Genomic DNA, 19,869 nt, shown 5'->3' with positions numbered 1-19,869 from the left:
CCCAATAGTTACATGAAGCAGCACTGGACATCCTTTCAGCCAGCATCAAGTAAGGAAACTATGGCCCGTTACTTAATTTTCCACGGCCAGTGAGTTTGTATTTCCCCTTCAGTGTTCTTATTGGATAAAACTGTATTGTATGATAACACAAGACTCGCCACAGTGTCCGAAATACCTACTCAGCCCCAGCAAGGAAGCTGCACCGTTTATATTGCATTTTACATTCTTTTTCAATTGCACTTGTATTTAATAACAACAAGAACAAAAAATTACACTTTGTAGCCAATATTTATATTTTCCATTTGGCAGTTCTGATAATTTTTCATACTGAGTAGAGATAAAGCTGACTTGGCAGACTGTATTTATCAACATTTCATCTGCTAAACCATTTCGGCTAGAAAGCCAACCATATTGTCAACAGTTCCAAGAAGTACACTTCTAAGTGTATTATGAGAAAAACTCATGAAGAACATAAAATCCAAATAAGCAAGTAAGATAATATAAAGAGGGGGAAAAAAAACCCAAACCCAACAGTTCAACATTTAAAGATTTGTTATTTGTAATCCCTAAAATGGAAGTTTATCTAGTGCCGAGTACTTTAGAAAGACAACTTTCTTTTTTAAACACTAAATACACACTTCCCAAGTTCCCAAAATTTCTTCCACACTACTGCACCAAGCAGGAAACATAGCACAGTCAAAAATTTGATCTATTTTTCTGGTAATTGCCAAATTTGATAGTTTTTCAAATATTGACTCCCAAAAGTAAAACGATCCTGTGCTCATCGCCACCAGAAATACGTATTTCACAAAACTATCTCAGTCTTAAGTGATACTTTCTGTGAAAAACACCACAATTATACAGGTTGGGATTTCAGGAACAATTCTACTGACAACAGAGGAAAATGAAATGACACAATTCTGAAGACCAGAGAGCAGTAAAAAACTTATTTTAATGCCAACATATGTGATTGTATACATGCATAGAGAAATCTTTGGGTAGCTTTGCCACGCATGATATTTATTTATTTGTAGTAGATTTAATAACTCCTTCTTTATTAACAAAAATTTGCGGTTGTATCCTATTTTAATAGTGAATCCTTCAACTTTCTTAATCAATCAAACCTTGGATCTTCAAACTAGGAGGAGTCTCCATTAGTTATAAGAGATTTCTGATGCTTTAGCAAGAAAAAGTGCTCAGAACAATACACTATAAGTAAAATTTACTACTGTTAAAGACGTGATTACTTCACTGTTAATCCTTTCAGCAGCATCACCTCGACACTTTTCCTTTCACCTCAGAGCTTTCTCCCTCTAGAACCTGATTCCCCTCCCTCCCTCCAAAATTCTCATTGCTAAGCTAAAGTCCTCAGATCATCACAATTAATGATCACTACCAAAGCTGACTAATGAAAGTGTGCATCAGTTGACAAACAAGGGTATTACAGTCCTACTTAAGACAAAAGGACTGAGTACTGTGGTATTACAAACAAATAAGAAAAAGATGGGGGCAGAAAAGATAATGAAATTTCATCTATCCTACGTCTCAATCTCTTCCTGTAGATGTGAATATAAAGGACAAAACAGGATGGGAACACAGACACGAAGACCAGCATCACTTACCATTTCCTGAGATGCATACTTTGGATCTTCAGGATCAACTGACCAGTAGCAGTAATCAAAGCTGAAGGCCACAGTCTTTTCTCTCGAGTCCCAAGTGCCATCAAGCCTACTGTCAACCTGACAACAGAAAGAAAAAAGACAGAAAGACCAATTTACTTTGAAGCTGACCAAAAAGTAAGTATTTTAAAACTATCTAGGATCTGTATTGTGGAAAAGGAATGGCAAATAGTTTATCCTCTTTATTCAATTTTCTTTGATGCTCAGAGTGAGGTGGAGACGTCCATGAGAGACCTGCTGAAGGGTTCATTTACTACAGCTAAAGTCCTCCAGGCTATATACAACAAACATGTTAGTGAACCTTCACAACATCTATATTAGCAGGAAAGCTCTATAGCCCTTTCTGTATTTTTCTGTCATTTTTTGGTTTCACCGAGAACTGCATCACAGAAATGATGCCCAAAGTGAGAAAACAAAACCAATTTTCTCACTGCATTGTTGAAAATGCAGGTCTCTCTCTCTGTTTCCCCTTTGCTTTGTCATGGTTGCAAGCTAATGCTTCAGTCGCTGGGACTGCACACTGCAAACCTAACCTTTACGGGTTAGTAATAATGACAGTGAAGCCTTTCCAGCATAATAGAAATGGTGACTGAAATATTAAAGGAATCATATAAGTCTTTCTGTATAACCTTGCCTAAGTGATTTGTAATAGAACAGATAAGCTTATGAACAAGGAACTACACATTGTTGTTCTACTCAAAGGAGAGTAATGAGTCAAAACATTACACAAAATTAACACCATCCACAGGTAATTTTGACCTAATCGGTAACTTTATTGTAACCTTGACGTTTGCAATAACATAAGCAGAAAAAAAGGTTCGTTATAAATTGGCACCTAAACAAACCGCTTCGCTAATGGCCCCAAAAACTAGGAGTGACAGTTCTGTCTGCCAGATTACCAGATAAAGGGCGCTGTAAGCACTGAACTCTGTCACTAGCTGTGAGGTTTACAGGGAAAATTAATTTACAGGCCCATCTGACAGGTTTGTGGTTTGGGGTTTTTTTTAATCCAAGAAAGAGCAAAGCAAAAGAGGACAGAAATACTTTTAAATTATCTCTAAGTAAAGAGGTTTCATGAATTTTAAACCCCGCATGATTCTAAAAGTTGTCACATTGAATTAAGTACAACCAAGACTTCCTTTAGGCAGAATTAACATCTTAACGAGCCTATTGATCATCTTCAATAATGACATTTTCGTCACGTTGCGATTCAGAGATTTTTATGCAATTACCTTTTAATTTCTTAGGTTTTCTGCAGCAATAGGCAGAAGATAGCCTGGAGTACTGCCTTCCTATTGTAACGTGTAAAAATAAAAAAAACCCAAACCGCCACCTCAGGAAAAGCAGCCCCTGATCACAGAAGTGACTACCCTTCTGGTGAGAAGGGTTTTGTTTTGAACTACAAAGCGCACCTATCCCAGATACAACGTGAACATTAGTGTATAAATTTTAATTTATACACTAACCTGGATTCATCAAAGGCTGTCTAAATTTAGTTCACGCATAAAGCAAACTCACTCCCTTTACAAAACACCAATTACGAAACCTCAAGAGAGAAAACAGCCACAAGCCAGCCCTTGCATCTCCAAATAACCCTTCTCAGCCTGCTACGAGCAGTCCACCCCACTGCTGTGGTTTCCCCAGTATCCCAAGGCAGCCCACAGCTCCTCTTTAAACAAATAAAATACCCCCCCCCCAGGTCTAACCAGGCTCAGCTGGACACAATTAGGCAGCTCCATGACTGAGGCCTCCACCTGCCAAGGGAGGCTCCCCCAGCCTCGGAGGCCCAGATCCTCACAGCCCTGTCGCAGGGATCAAAGCCCTCCCGAGGACAACCACCGGGAACAGGCAGCGTCACACCCGGAGAATAAGCATCTCTTCGAGAGCTTTATCACATGTATAAGGAATTGGGGAAAACTATTTCAGAAAGTAGTGAGTCTCAGACCCTGCAAATACGGCCTTTGAAAAGGAAATACACAGAAAATAAGCTAACGTTTTACATCCATGAGACCTCTCATACCACTAGTATTTTTCCCTCTTCTTTCTTTAAAAAAAGAACACTTGTAGTCAATACAAAAGTAAGTATAATGGAAACAAGATAAGTAGTTCAAACCTTTTAATTCAATTTTTGCCGCTGTTTCTCTTCAAAACCTAATAAATTCTTTCTCTTGAAACAACAATCCAGAATAACTGGGTTGCTTGCAGATATAAAGAAAAAGGAGACAAGAAATACAAAATGCATCCATCTTTTAGGATCCCCACAGTAATCGCAGTTATCCCACAGTTCATTTGTTTGCCTTTCAAGCAGAAACATGTTTGACAGCATAAAATTTGATTTGCTCCCAATTTAGTGAAGGACTGTGACAGCTTTAAGTAGTTCAAGAGTCTAAACCAGAGGGTTGATTCCCAGGCACGCCAGCTCCAGAGCTCTGACAGAGGACGACAGCTACATTCAGTTTATTCTTACAGCTTGATCTTTTACCAAGGCCTGAAGTGCAGCCGAACACATTTTGCTCCATTTCATGCAAGTCAGTTACACTCTGAGTGCAAATATGAGAGGAGCAGAGACATCAGGAAAGAAGTTATCCAGATGTTAGTAACAGTAAGATAAGCACAAAATCCTAAACAATTTACTAACAGCTTTGAATGATGGTGCGCAGCCAGATTGCAGCAGCTTTGACAAATACAAAATACAGAAAATGCAGCTACATGTTATATCCCCTGTCTAAAAAAAACCCCAAAAAACCAAAAACCAAAACCCCACAACCCCAAACCAAAACAACCCCTGGCACACACACTTTTGCTGCAATTATTCTAGCTGTGCCAGTTTAAACTTCTCCCTTAATATTTCTATTAGAATGATACAATAGCCAAGCAAACATAGAAAAGCATCAGGATATCAGGATCCTTATATGAGAAAGACAAGATAACAGAAAGCATACCTTTGTATTTCTGACTTTTGCCACTTTGTCATCAACTTCTACAATCACTCTTCGTCCTTCTGCATTCTCTCTGGAAATAGAACACATTCAAAAATCCATTTAAAATATGAAGACACAGAAAGATGCATGCCAAATTCGTAAACCCCAGAAATTTGTGTTTACTTTAATAAATTGCAAATCAGAAAGAGCTATAAAACAGATACTCATAAGACACTCTGTGACAGGAAGTAGCATTTGCAGATTTGCAGCCAGATATATCAATAGTAAAAGAACAAAACAGGACTGCGATCATTAAACAGTTTCAAAGTGCTTGTCCTAAATAATTTGAAATAAAATCCTTACAAAGTAAGAGTTGTTGTTTTAAATTATGATTACAAGGAAGTAGAGTGGAACATGGGTAGACTGGCTGTGCTTTGTGGAGTACGGATCCATGTCACAGACCTGTGAGCCAGAAGTGTTGTCAAGTTGTACTGTCTGATTTTTACCACATAATCCAAAGTGTTTGTTGTAGTCCTCAAAAAAGTAGTCTTTAGCAAAACAAAACTGTCCTGAAATGTAAATGGACAGGATTGTTCCACAAGTGCAAAGAACCACACGCTCATATATACTGTCTGTGTAAAACTCCCATTGAACACAGCTATGACTGGCTACTACAGCCAACTTCCACTTCCAAAGATGAGTCATATTAGAAAAGAATGAAAAAGCATGTGGCCAAAGCAAAAAAAAACCAAAAAAACCAACACACACCTTATTTCTGGGCTGACAGCATGATAGCTACTTGAAGTTAAGGATGCTCTTATTTATGGGTGTGTTGACTCACATCCCTCTCAATAAATATCATGGATTTTTTTTATACATAGCAAGATAAAAATGAGGAAGATGAGGTCAGTGGCCTACTTATCTGACAGCAGAAAATAACCGAATACTTTGGTACTGAGAGGCTAAGAACAGGAGAAAGATGTTTTATCCTTTATATTTATTCTATATTTTGCTTTGCACTCTGATACTGACAAATCTTGTAAGCTGCAACTTTACCAGAAAGTTTTATTTTGATGAAGCCTAATGCCTTTGTAAAGCTGGAAGAAATTGGTTTAGAAATAAAATCAATTCTGTCTTTAGTGCAGTTTTGTCATACTTTGTTTAAAATAAAGCTGAAGGCACAGACATTGTCATTTGAGATTAGCTGTGTGTATATATCCCCTGATAATCAGCTGGATCGGTATCATCAGATCAGTTAAAAACTAGATAAGATAAAACAAGAATTAGAAAATTCAAACCCAGTTGACCACTGTTCATTCATGGACCCAGATCTTTCTTTTACCAGATTTCCTTACATGTGTACGGAAGTATTTACCCCCCACCGATTACAATCTCCTTTCACTGACAACTCTAACTTCCAGGCAGCACGTAGCACAACATGGCCTGCCTCTGGGGTCTCTCCTCTCTGGTTCTCAGTTTTTACCCCACATTTTCTGTACCAAAACAACATTCAAAACAATGCCTTAGGATACTTAAGACTTCCACAGAGACAATCACTGCAGCATTTGAGCTTTACAAGCATAAAGAAGTTTTAAACACATTTCTGAGCGTAGGCAGCTGTCCCTATTTTGCAGGGATATGCAAATGCTTTACCTTAAAGTCTCTGTGCTTCACTTTACTAATTTTGAGCACCTGCCTTGAGTCAGACTGAACTTAGTACTTTCTGTAATACATACTTACACGTGGCACTTCCTATAGAAAATACAAGCACAGGTCCCAGAGGTTTTAGTTAAACTGTGAGTGTTCAGCAGTTCAACACATCAGCCACCAGAGCCCTGAGTTAGAGCCCAGGAGAAAGAAGAACGCTCACAGGAGAGAGAATTTGCGTTATGTACAGCTGGGTACCAAATGTTGCATTATGCACAGCTGAGTACTGAACAGAGGCCCCATAAGGCTCCCTAAAGAGCAAATAAAGAGGGACAAGTGCCTAAGGATAGAGGCTGTGAGTATCTAAGGTAGAAGTTTGCAACTCATGCATTTAATCTGTACGTGTGCAATTTCTTAGATGTTTTGAAAAGCAAGTGTTTTCCAACACAAGTAAGTGTGGGGACTTGCATATCCACATACAAACCTCTGCCAGGTGAGCTAATGGACAAAGTTGACAGTTACCCTCTACAGCAGACCAGATCTAAGAGGAAATGGGACATTTTGACAGAGAATTTCACAAGAATTTAAGAACAGCAGAAGACAGACAAAATTGGAGGGATCCTTTAGGAGGGAGCTTGCTTCAGTTACACATATTCTTTTCTCCATTGCCCCAGTATAATCTTGGCCCTATCCTGCTTCCTAATCCCATGAGCATTCTCTATTTTTCCATCCTACTGTTAACCCTCCAGTCTTATCACCCCAGTTACAGTTCACTGAGTTCCTATCCTCTTCCCCATATGCACACACATCATCCATTACAGGTACCTGCTATCTGTTCTCTCTGGCATCTTGTCCACGGGCCCACATTCAATTTTAGTGTCTTCAAATGCTCTGCAGGTCTTGTCTCCCTTCTACTGTACTGTAGCTGTTTTAGGCTGATCTCTCTGCTCCAGAGGTATGTGATCCTACTCCCCTTGTCAGCTCTTCCAGCCTCTATCACAAGTTTACTTGTATACTCCACAACTGAATCAGAGTTTCTTCCTGGACACCAGCTGGGGTCAGCAAACAGATTATTGCAATTAAATGGGACAGAAGACCTTGCTCTCAGTTCCTATGCCTGGGCTTCAACTGGGACTTGGACAACACTGAGATCAATTTATCAAGGCAGTGCTCAGCTGATGAGTTTTTTGACTTGTGGGGATGGTGCAAGCACAATTTGGTCAACACTAGAGAATACAAACTCAGATGCACTAAGAGGAAGCAGATCCCTCAAAACTTTTACCTACTCTGTTCTTGCAAGTCTTCACTGAGCATGTTAAAGGGTTTTAGTTGTTTAGAACTTGGGCAGAAATGGGTTGATTCAGATGGGGAATTAAAAAAAACGCACACCAGATTTCCAATTTTAAATCAATTGGAAATTCAAATAAGAGGTCACCCTAAGCTACTTTTAAATATTTTAAAACCTAATTTTCCCTTAACCTCATCTTCTATAGCAGCTGAACTGTTCTGGACGAAGCTTAAAAATACTTAAAAATATTTAGCCTGAGGCGGGCATTCACGCATGGAAGGTTTCTACACAAATGGTTGAAATCTGGCAAAGCTTTTAATAGTTTTAAATGCTAGGGTATTCTAATTGCAGATGTAAGGCAACCTCAACAACAAGCAGTGCTCCCAACCCCACCTATAATAATTACATGAAACTCACTGCCTTCAGTCCACATGCACTATACACAACCCTACGAATGAATGACTTTATGCTGCGGGTTCTCATCACCTGATGTTCTCCCAGGCCACAGTCATTACTGAAGATTCAAGATAAAGAAGAAATTCCAAACATAAAACTTTTGAAGTATGAAAATTTTTCATATATATATAAATTTATGTACTCATATTTATATACTTATATTAAAATAAATATAAAACCAGTAAAATACAAACAACACAAAACAAAATTACCGCACCACCTTTCACCACGGGGTAACATGATTCCTCACTATGCAGACAAAAAGCTCTATACAGCAGTCAAGTAGCTTTGTTCAAATCTCACACAACAAGAAAGCCACCAGCAAACAGGGATAGAACTAAAGTCTTCTCTTGCTCTGGGTGCAGATTCACAGCATACTTTATTTATCTTAACTGCAGGCTGCTGCTACAAGGGGCAATTTCTCTTCTCTGCTCCAACATCCCACATATGTTCCCACTTCTTTTCTTGCATCTGATCTAACAATAACACACCCATGCAATGACTCAGATCAGCTGTGATTGGAAAACAAACACACCAAAATAAATAATCAAGGTGCCACGGGGCCAGCGAGCCCTTCCAGAGCACTAAGCACAGTGGTTGCACAGTTGCTAAGCCAAAGCAAGAGAAACGGCAGGAACATGCAATGGTGGGAATGGAGACCCTTCCCTTCTGCAGCAGCTTACAGCCAGAGAGCATTGAGCATAAACAAAACAAAACTGATCTGCAGCCATTCCCAGCTCTACAAACTGTACGTTCAGCCTCCCTGTAAACATGTGTTTATTTCATCCCTCTTTTAGGTACAAACCAGAGAATTTTGGGAAAGAAAGCAACAGTTTAATATATAAAGCCCAGGAGGCAAAGCAGACTCACAGCTGTTCTAGACGTTCTGACCTTAAGTCCAGACTGCAAACACTACAAAAGCTCTCTACTACACAGCAAAAACTGTGTTTGTCAATACAGTCTTACACACGTGCACCACAGTTTGCATTTGACTGATGAAACAATCAGTCATCCTTAGGAATGGGTGCTCTGCTCCACAGGTATGAAAGCTGCATTCCTTGTACCAATAAAATCAATTCCAAAGTACACTAAACACATTTGACTTCTGCTGCTCAGAAGTCACAGTGATCTTAACATTTCGTTTCCCCATCCTCCCTTCTTCCCCACTTCTTGAAAAATTCATGCTGTGTTTGGGAAGTGCCTCTCTTCTAAATTACTTTGTACAGATAACTTGTTTTCATGCAAAGACAGAGCTGTAGAAAGACCATTTAATGGTACATGTCCCAGACCTGCATCTTCTCAGACACAGCAAGTTTTAGAGAAATGCAGACCCAGCAACAGAACAGTGACACAAGTACAGAATGCAGCGGCAGGGCCATAACAGGGAGCTACAAGAGAGACCTGACAGAAGCAAAGCTTTTGTGGCAGTCCAAAAAACAGGGGCAGTCCAAAGGGAAATCTCCTCATAATATTTGCTGTTCCTATGACAAACCATTTCTGCAGCCAACACGTAAAGCTAATGCAACCCCAGAGGGACAACAGACACTCTGCAAGACCTGGAAGAACAAGCCTGTGGGAAAGAATCACGGGAGGATCAAGACCCCCAAGAGGGACATTTCACAGCGTGCTGGACCTTGCTGAGATGAGTTCAGACACCGAGTACAGAAGTGCAAGTAGGTATACAGAACTGGAGGAAACAGTGGGTGGAAAGAAAGGTGGCAGCTGTTTATTCTAGGCTTTATAAAATTTGCCCCACTTCTCCACTCTCTCAAATAACAGTCAGGCACTTGGAAAACAAAAGAGCTGACTTTTAAAAGTCGCCTGTTTATTTTAAAAACATGCACATGCAGTAAAGCAAAAATATTGGAGTCATTAGCAGTAGTCATGTCATACAACAAAAGAGCTTCTACAAATACAGACCACCAAATGCCCACCAAAGTAATCAAACATACTAAAGCCCATATATACCACTCAAGTACATGAGAAATCTTAAATAATTTTTGAAAGAATTGAGCATGTGTCTACTCATACAAACTTTGAAAATAACCTTGCAATGTAATCGTTGCAAGTACTTATGCTTTCCTACCAATTCCCATCACCCAAGTTAACTCCAAACCCAATCTCAAGGTGTACTGAGACAGAGGACCTCAAAAGCAGTATGGCAACAGTATCAATCCCTCCCCTCTGGCAGAGATTTTTGCTGATCTGGGCAATCATGTCAGTTCTGTTTTTTTGGAACAATTCACTTTAATCTTTTTTCTAGACCTTTCTAGAAAAAAGTAGCCTTCTGTGGCCTGTGATGGACATTTTCACACTCTGCTTACAAACACAACCAAAAGCACACCTGTAGCAAGCTCAGCAGGATGCATGCCAGCAGTCACTGCTGCTGTCTCCAGGACTCTTGTCACTTCCCAGGATGTGACCCACAGCCGTGATAGCCTATAAGTAAGGTACAACATTTACCAAACGACCTCCACTTGTACCTGGGATGCTTTGTGCAACCTAATGGCACCCCTATGCAGTCACCATGTCAGCAGCTGCAGTATAATCCTGAGGCAAATCTAACCCAAGCTTTTTCTTGCTCATAAAGTCTAAAGGTTTTATGGGGAAAAGTTCAGGGAGTATTCAGATTTATCTTTTCCTTCCCATTAACATTATATTGTAAAGTGTCTCTGCTTTCTGTTCATTGGTGGCCTTGGCAGAAGTATCTTTGAGAAGCTGCCATCTTTGCACCTCCTGAGTGACTGACCTTGGCCACAGAAACAAACAATGCAGGGTGTATTTTCTAAGTTATGCTAGTCTTCAGAGAACATTGTGCCAGACAAAATGGGTTGAGGACACATCTGTCGAGAGACCAAGGGTGCAATAAGAAGAGCACTAAGAGTCCATGCTGGTCCATCAGAAACTGTAGAGAAGAATGTCAAAGCCTTCAGCCATTAGAGCTTCTGCGCTTTACTGACAAGTTAAGGTACCTGCAACTACAACTTTCCCAAACACAGCATCCCTCTGTGACACCAGCATAATCTGTATCCTTATCCCTACTGCTGTAAGCTGTGAAAGTCAAGAGCTTTTAACAGTATGAACATCCTCACTTTGGCTAATGCAGTTTTTTTTTCCTAAAAGTATCAATAATCAATAAATTTACCTAAAGTTTGTTTTCAATGTTTTTCATTATTTAGTACTACCCAGCACTATTTTGGATATTTCTCTTTAAGTCATAATTGTTTTACTGTGTCTTGCAAAAGAGGAGTGCACACCCAGTCAGCAATCCTCCTACCAAATTCAGAACAGATGTTTATAAATAATTTAAAAATCTATATTGAAGCCAAGTACACAGAGTTCACCAAGACAGCACGTTGCTATACTAGACATGCTGCTCAAGTTATCTTTCAAGGCTACTCCTAGCTGTATAGAGCTTTCATTGGCTCTGATAATGGCTAACACAATCTGACAGTCAAAAATCACCATTCCTAGCAATCACCATCACCCTCGTGTGGTTTCCCCCTACTCTTCTTTGCAAATATTACATAGCAACAAAAATAGGAATATTTGGTGCAGAGATGAACATGAGGCATTGTCAGTGCTCTTTTCAGATACAGGCCTGCTCAAACAGTTAAAGTCTTCTTAACCTTACAAGACTTCTAATATGTATATTCATTAGCTAGGAGAGGAAGCACAGGGTGGCCTCCTCCGGTCACAGTAAGCTCTGCAATCCTGCCCATGCGAATGGCACAGTACAAGAAGAGTGCTCCTGTCTGCGCCATCTCTGAAGTCTTGTACTGCTAGAACAAGAGCGCCAGGCATCTTCCTTGAGCAATCCAAGTCAGAAATACTTCTGATGATCCATCAGTGCTTTGAACAGCTATGGAATAATGATGCTTCCTCCTTCATACAGAGGCATTGAGGGGAGGAGGGAAGAGGAGAGGAAAAAGTCTTTTCATCTGTCATACCACCAGCATTTAAGGAAGCATGAAATAAGGAGGATTTAAAACAAAGCTACAGTCCAGTCAGTCCAGTTTCATCCAGCCTTGATTTCCCAACTGTTCACTGAGTAATGAGATAGTATAATTCACAGACTCTTGCATCAAAGAAATTCTGTGCAAATGCTGTGATTTCCATGCAAACCAGAATTTGGATACAGTGGTCAGTTTTCATTCTACCAGGACAGAACTTCAATCTGTGATCATAGTTAAATAAATGACTGTGACACTGAATGCTGCTATGCACTGTCTCATCTCTCTTGCTTAGGTACCTCTTTCATTGTATCAAAAGCAGCTACTACAGTAAATCCTTAAATTCTAAAAACAGAGGTGCAAAACTCCACTCTTTTGTTTAAAATCTATGCCACAGATAGGAAGATGGCAGGAAAATTTTAGAAGTGTACAGCTTTTTAAAGTTCACATAAAGCATTGGACTAAAGAAAAGGAAACTGGGGAAATCCTACCCAAAACTTGCATAAATTGTCTGTGCACAGTGGTGGTGTCTCACCATGTACTGCACAAAGGTTCCATAAGACTAGCATCCAACCTCTGCACCATCGCCCAGGGGAGATGTGCAGTGATCTCTGTGCATGCAGTCATGTCATCTTACATTACTACAACTTCTCTCAGAGCGAGCATGTGGTCTCAGAGAACGAAACTGCCCAGCAGAGCCATAGCTTTGGCCAGGTTATTTAATGACATTGTGCCCTATTTTTCTTCGCTGCATACAAAAAATCTGATCCCTGCTCCAAAACATTCTGACATTCATAAAGTGGGAGGAAAAAAGAGTTCTATGAAAATGCAAAATATTAGTTAGAAGGCTTCCAAAAGCTGGTTTTGCTGTTGTTGTTTTAGGACATTGTTGCAGCTGCTTTTGCACAGGCAACAAGGGAAGTGAAAGAAGAGGAGACAGCCTCTTATTCTGGGAAGTAAACTGCCAGTAGCTAGCGCCTTGTGCTCGTGGCTTAAATGAGTACAGGCACAGTATTGTCACATAAAATCAGCAGAAGCATCATCTTCTGTGGAATGGGCAGTGGTGGCCACTCAAGACATGCACAGTCCTGCCCTTTTAAATAGCTAGAAAGTCTGCCCTTTACCAAAGTTATAAAACTTGCTTCAAGCAACTGCAAGAAGAATACATCTGGGAAAGGTTGCTGATGCAGTACCCTTTTAAAAACACAGATGTGACTTATGAAAACCACCTGCTAGTGCCAAGTACAGATACTAAGAGAAAAGAGCAGCCACCTCAATGATAGTTTACATGAAACTTTAAATCATAGACTAGGCAAAGCAAAATAACTAATTTGACAGAGAGAGAGAGAGAGGGAAAGATGTCGAGATAACCTTAACAGTAGGCTAGATTACAAAACAGAATACACAAATGTTAGAATATATTTGTCTGGGAGAGGGACCTCCTCTCTATAAACACAAAATTAGAATCTCAATTTTTCTTTTAAAAATCCCAGCTCTTCTGTGGGAAAAAAAGCTTGTAATCATGAGCAATGCATAACCAATGCAGTTTGTACAGATTTTCAGACAGCAACTCTTGGAGGCCTGAGACAGCTTTCCCACCATAAGGTACCAACCCCAAAACCCACGGCTTTTGGGACAGAGTTCAACTACTGCCACCTGAAGAAACGGACTGTCGTGTAACAGAGGGACACAGAGGAACAACTCTCTCAGCTATCACAGTAGATAAAAGTAGATAAAAGCCTGCCATTTGTCTAGGTGTGAGAGGACGACAGCACCAAGGTAGCAAGGAATATATATACTAAAATATACGATTGAGAAGGCTAAGGAAACAAGGTCAGGGTAGAAGAAAGACACTTCGCTATACCGTGTTCAATGGCCTGCCTTAGTCTAAACTTTGGAATAGCATGAGAAGTATCTAATAGTTCTAAGCAAGCTAAAAGGTGTTTTCTACTCTTGCCTGTTACCTGTTTTTTTTTCCTGTATTTATACCTTTTCTTTTCACAGGCAGATTCTGGTCCCTTTGAAATGAAAGACAACTGTGTCTGTTTCTTCAAAGAAAGTAGTATTTTGTCTTGTATTTGAAAATTACATCCATGTGGAACATATGGTGAATATCTATAAAATAAAATTATACTACATCCATTTTCTAGAGAATTTTTGACTGCAATATATTTCTTGTGCTAATGTAAAATATATACAGATTTCTAAGGAAGTTATTTCCATTTACATCCAGTAAAGCAATTAATAGAGATTATGGCAATATTCCATTAACAGAGAGCTAATTTATCCAACACACACTTGGGTCACAGAACAAAGTTTAAGTCAGCTCAAGAAAAGTACCAAAAAGAAGAAAAAAATCCTCCCATCTACCTTTAGAAATATAAAACAAAACAAATGTTCTCTCCTTGCAAACACTGTTTTTTCAAGAAAGATAAGATACAAACACTTTTTAAACACTATCCAAAAAGCACAGGAAAGCTAACTTAAGCAGAAGGTGAAGTTGTAAACAAATATAAACTGTATGAATACTAATGATGCCAATATCTTGTGTCATTATACACTTGCATCAAATACATTTGAAGTAGCGTATCACAACAACAGTTTGAATAAAGCAGGGTCATGGCTTTTCTTTTTTTTTTTTTTTTTTTTAATATAATTGGAAAAGCTTTTGAAATGTTAACCTAAATGTCTATGGCTATCTTTCCTCAGAATACACTCCTCATACCACTGGCATTATGAAGTTTTAAGACAGAGATACAACAGCCTGAACAGGGTTGCTTCAAAAAGTGCTTAAAAAGGGCAGCACTGAGCAACTAGTGAAAAATAAACATTTTGAAAGGAATATGCTTGAATAAGTAAAACAATCACATTTGCTTTGGTGGGGGTGAGAGGGAGAACAACAATAACCTCCAATCTGCTGTTGCTTTAATTTTATTTTGATACAGCGTTTAACATCAGTTATGCAGAAGATTCAAGGAATGTTTTCTACAAAAATTGCTACAAGTTACCACTTGTCAGCGGTGGGCAATATTGCTCTAAGTTCTTGTGGTTATACACAAGCATGTAAATTAGCTAACAGCACAGTCTATAAACCAGCAAAAAGTCTTGCTTACATAATAATCCTTCCTTTTACTTACCACAACGTGATTAGAAAGAGCAAAGGTGGTGGACCACAGCACAGAGACTAGTTAACAAAGCTGACCCCGCAGCAGATTAATAAAGGCATACCCAGCACAAACCAACAGCAATTTACTTTGCATCATTTCCAGAATGACGTTTAAAGTAATTTTATTTTTCCATATAACTTTCCTTTTGAATAGAAATGAATTTTACATGTTTACATCATAACGCACCAATCAGCTGAGCTCCTCTCTCACCTGTTCACTGCAGCTACACTCAACACACTGCCCAGGTTAGTCTGGCACACCGAGCACGTTTCTGGAAATTGTAAGAAACTTTCCCTACTATGCGAGACAATTCCCTCCCAGCCTCGGGCTGGCTCACAGCTGTCAACTGTGTTCTTAGGAGCTCAAACTTAACTCCTCCACCCCTATCCCACCCTCAAGCCTCGTCACCTGCTGCATCCCAGGAAGGTGATTAGAGGACTGTGCCATACACAGCAGCATTAACGAGGAAAACTTCTGCTGCAGCTCAGACTCTGACAGTAAACACCTGCACAGCTGGAAGTGCGGTTCAGCTTTGCCGCTTGGGACTACCCCGACATTTCTTTGATGCTCTCATTTGCCAATGTGTGGAGGACAAGCTCAGGAACTCCTGAGGGGATTGGGAAATAAACAGCCGGCCAGGAGGCTTCAAGTTACAGCTTGGAAACAATGCAAAGCAGAGAAAGGCAAAGGGCAGCTTTCAGGTTAATTAATCTGTTCAGCAACTCTTTCAGGTGACATGTCTATGAGGTTCACAGAGGATGGGAGAGCTCATTTGTGAGTTATTAAAGACACCAGGAAAGACCCTTTCAAATAAGAGCTCCTTGCCAGTCTCTCCTTTTCCAGGCCACAGAGGCAGCTGAAAAATGGAAAAGATATTTTCAACATCAGAATATGTCTTCTGTTTTGCTGGATCCTGCACAAGTAGCTCCCAAACTTCAGGGCCCAGCAAAGTACTTTAAGCTGTCAAAAAGTGTCACGGGGCAACTTGCATGCCCTAGCATCAAGTTTTTAACTTACACCGCTATAATTTTACAATTCAATTAAACAAACTTGCTGTGAATGATTTTACCCAGGACTCAATGCACAATCCGTAAAGGAATGCAATGTCTTCTAGTCACTGGTGCATGCTAAAAAGAGAATCCTATAGTAATGCATGAGGCTTTTCACTGTGGTATAGAGCACTGTCTTTTAAAACCCCTCTTTCCCATCTTTAAGACTACTTACGTAGCAGTTCTCAAACTACACTGAGACAAGGGAATACAAGCATGCACAAGTGAACTGAGACCAGCTGGATGCAGAGCAGAAGATGCAGAGGAAGTGGGTCATGAAAGGCAAGGCATGAGGCAGCTGTGCTCCATCCTGGTCCTGACTATACTGTCCCGGACACGTTGACCGCTCCCCTCCCAGATGGCCTCCCATGCACAAACACAGGCCTCTCTTCCTCTTCTCATATAACAGGGCTGAGGTCCACCATAAGAGCAATCAGCAGCCACGACCAAGTACTGGAATTGTGATGGGATACCACAAGGACAAACACATAAAAACTAGCATTGGTTTCTGCTGGCCTACATAAATAGTCAAAGGGTATGTCTAACACTGCAGGCGTTACTGTAGCATACAAATACCCAACACAGCTTTAAGTGAGCTACCCAGGCACAAGGAGAGCCCTAGACACAGTACTGAAATACTTGAAGGGTAATGTACCCTCTTTCTCAGCCAGTCACACTATTTCCAGGTCTGGAGGGTCAGATCTGATATCACAGCACCACATCGCAAACCATGGTGTTGGCATACTCCACAGCAAAAATCAAGAAAGAAAAAGAAACAACATTCCTAGTTCACATAGTTATGTGCTAGCATTGAAAGTGTTTCCATCAACAGCTCCTGACTGGCAGCCAAAAATAACATTACACTTTCCTTACAAAAGTTTAATATCTAATAGACCAAGCATTAAGATGTCCGGAAATAAACCATAGAGAGATTTCATCGGTTCCCAGCTCCTACTTCATACCTGATTATTACCTATTGCTATAGTCAATTTATAGCACCCATTCAAGCTTCCATATTTCATTCTGAGGGGGAAATGTATTTACACAGAACGAGTATCCATGTAACCACAAAGTAACAAATCTTTTTTAGTATGTAGAATAGTAAATGTGTAATAAAGACCTTTTTAAAGCAATGTCACTCCAGGGAACAGATTTGAGGGAATTTACTCCCAGGACAACATTTTGGTGATAAAAAGAAATCATTTAGTCTGTTACAGAATGACTAATGGCATTATGAAGAACATTGGCTACAAGCTATTTAAAGTTTAGGCAAAGGAAAAACTTCTGCATTCTGTATAACTGTACTCATTTCATAACTATCAGGGATTATTTGCCCATAGGAGCTCTCTGTCAAAGAATGCATTGTGATGGGCGCCGTACAGGCACAGAACAAAAAGTCCGCTCTTTGCCTTATGCTAAATAACAAGTTGCAGATGTGATTAATAAGGTTTATAAAAAATTGAAACTTTAAACAGAAAGCAGGATTTTATGAACTCCCGTATTAACATCTTTTAACATCTGAATATTCTGTAAATTTGAAGACGCAAAACCAGCATTCATCTGCCATTGTAAATTAAATGAAAAGAAGCAATGAGCAAGTAAAGTTTGTACGATAGCCTAGAAACAACCAACTAACCCTCTAGTTGTAGCCTTTGCCCGCAGCTTTTCAATTTTTGGGACTCTTAAAAAACCAAGTTTAATATTTTTAGCTGGAACTGCAATTGTACACATTACAGTACTTCAACCCAGTTGAACTGAAATTTTTATGCAGGAAGTTTTTCTTTTTAAAGCACCTAAGAGATCCTAGGAGCTCTGGCGACACGGGTACCTGTTAGAGGCAATCACGGCATGTGTGTATAGAGAGAGTGAGAGGCTTGTGCGACCACAATATGGAAGCGGTAAAAGAAGCTGGAATAGAAAGAGCAGGCCCTTATCCCCACTGAGAGCTTTAGTCCTTCCAATCTCTATTAAGGTTGCTTTAAGCCTTCATATATTTGGTATTTGCCTCGAAGTCATTACATTTGGACAATTTTGGTGAAGGTTAGAAAGCAAGTTCTCATGTCAAACCCTTCACAGAGAACATCCAATCACTTCCCCTTCCCTTTTATAAAATATAAAAATCCACCTTGAAACACTTTAGCTGACCTCAGCTGTGGCAACACAGTACAAGGAATAAATGGCCTATTGCCTTTGGGGTCAAATACCACAAGACTGGTCTCTGCCTCACCATCCCGTCAGTTACGCTGCCACAGGCTGAGTAGATGGAATTAACAGTCTCTTCTCATATTACCTCCTGGGTTTCCACTCTCACCTTCGTACAAACATTTCCCTTTCAGTGCCAGATTAGTTTCTCCCATGTGCAGGAGGCTGTCCACCTTTCTGATCCCACCCTCCACTCCAAGATACACTCCCGACCAAACAGTTGGCCCACGCTGACTGTGTTGAAGGTTTTCCTGTTTATCACACCTTATCTGGCAGAGTTATAGGCGCTGTTTAATGCTATAATGATATATGCACTGTTATGCACTGCTTAATGCTACCCATCAGGGAAGAAACATTAAGACAGACATGGTGCAAAGTTCCTCACCAAGGAGGATCTGGTGAGAGGGAAGATTACACCCCTGCTAAATCAGTCTCTGGCCTCTCTTCCCCAACTGCTAAGAAACACTCATTTTAACTTATGTCTACAGGAGACCCTACTAAGTCCACTACATAACTGCAAATATGCAGCCAAATGCTATTGTGGAAGAAACAAATACGTCATTGACTGCACAATGAAATACATCGCCCAGTCGGACTTTTAAATACTTTCAACCTCCACTAAACTCTGCAAGACCGAACCAAAAGGGTCCTATGGTCTGGGTAACTTCGTATCATTACCAAACTGTCATTTAATGTTAATGCTTAACAATTGTATACTGTTTTTTATTTCTAGAGAGCATAATGGCAATTTATTTAACCAGTAAATACTAAGAATGACTAACAATACAGATGAAAATAAAAATCAAAGGATATCTCCAACACTAAAGCAACACTATGCAATGAAAGGCTAAACTTAGCTTACTTCTGTGCTGCAACTCTTCTTACAACATGCCAGTATCTATTAAAATCTGTTCCATTCGCAGCTGTGCCATAAATCAGAACAATATTACCCAATCTTTTTTTTAATGAAATTATGGACAAAATATTTTTTAAATCAGTTAGTTTTGAGTTAAAGGTAAAATATATTGAAAACCTGTAAATTACTTTCCACCTTTCCCTTTTTATATTTAAGACCAGCAGGTTTTGTTTTTCTTAATTTTATTCAACACTCTGGCACCTTGTCTTGCAAAAATCCATAGACAAATAAGAATTTAAAAGTGTAAAACATGCTACTGTATTGCCGGCTAAATGACTAGGCTAGTTTTCAGGCTGGGCAACTCTTCAGGAAACATTTTCTCTACTACGTAAAAGAGTTATTTATCACAGAAGTCAATGCAGCCAGAAGACAACATGAGGGACTCATGCTAAAAAGAAAGGCATGATCAAGTCAAAGACTGGCCCCCAGAGCTCATACCACATTTCAAACCATTTCTGCCTGAAGTGCTATAGCATTTCTCTAACAGGAGGAGTAAATTACCAGCCACCGAAATTTTGGCTGCTTGCTTTTTCTCTTTCTTTTCCTCCCCGGATTTCCAAAGTCTGCAAGGTTTTAGTTATGCATTATATC

General features: G+C 39.7%; 1 protein-coding gene across 1 annotated transcript in view; it reads right to left on the bottom strand.

The window, feature by feature from the left end:
• Window positions 1-19,869, bottom strand: part of STARD9 (StAR related lipid transfer domain containing 9) — a 119,312-nt gene that overhangs the window by 98,843 nt on the left and 600 nt on the right. The window contains exons 2-3 of the mRNA XM_076344686.1: window positions 4,622-4,691; window positions 1,623-1,739 (exon numbers count right to left, since the gene is read on the bottom strand). Coding sequence (XP_076200801.1) covers window positions 1,623-1,739; window positions 4,622-4,691 — 187 coding nt within the window. The remainder of the gene's footprint in view (window positions 1-1,622; window positions 1,740-4,621; window positions 4,692-19,869) is intronic.

This window comes from Aptenodytes patagonicus, chromosome 7, assembly GCF_965638725.1.
Source record: "Aptenodytes patagonicus chromosome 7, bAptPat1.pri.cur, whole genome shotgun sequence".
Taxonomy (NCBI): Eukaryota; Metazoa; Chordata; class Aves; order Sphenisciformes; family Spheniscidae; genus Aptenodytes; species Aptenodytes patagonicus.
This window is presented reverse-complemented; position numbering and strand designations above follow the sequence as displayed.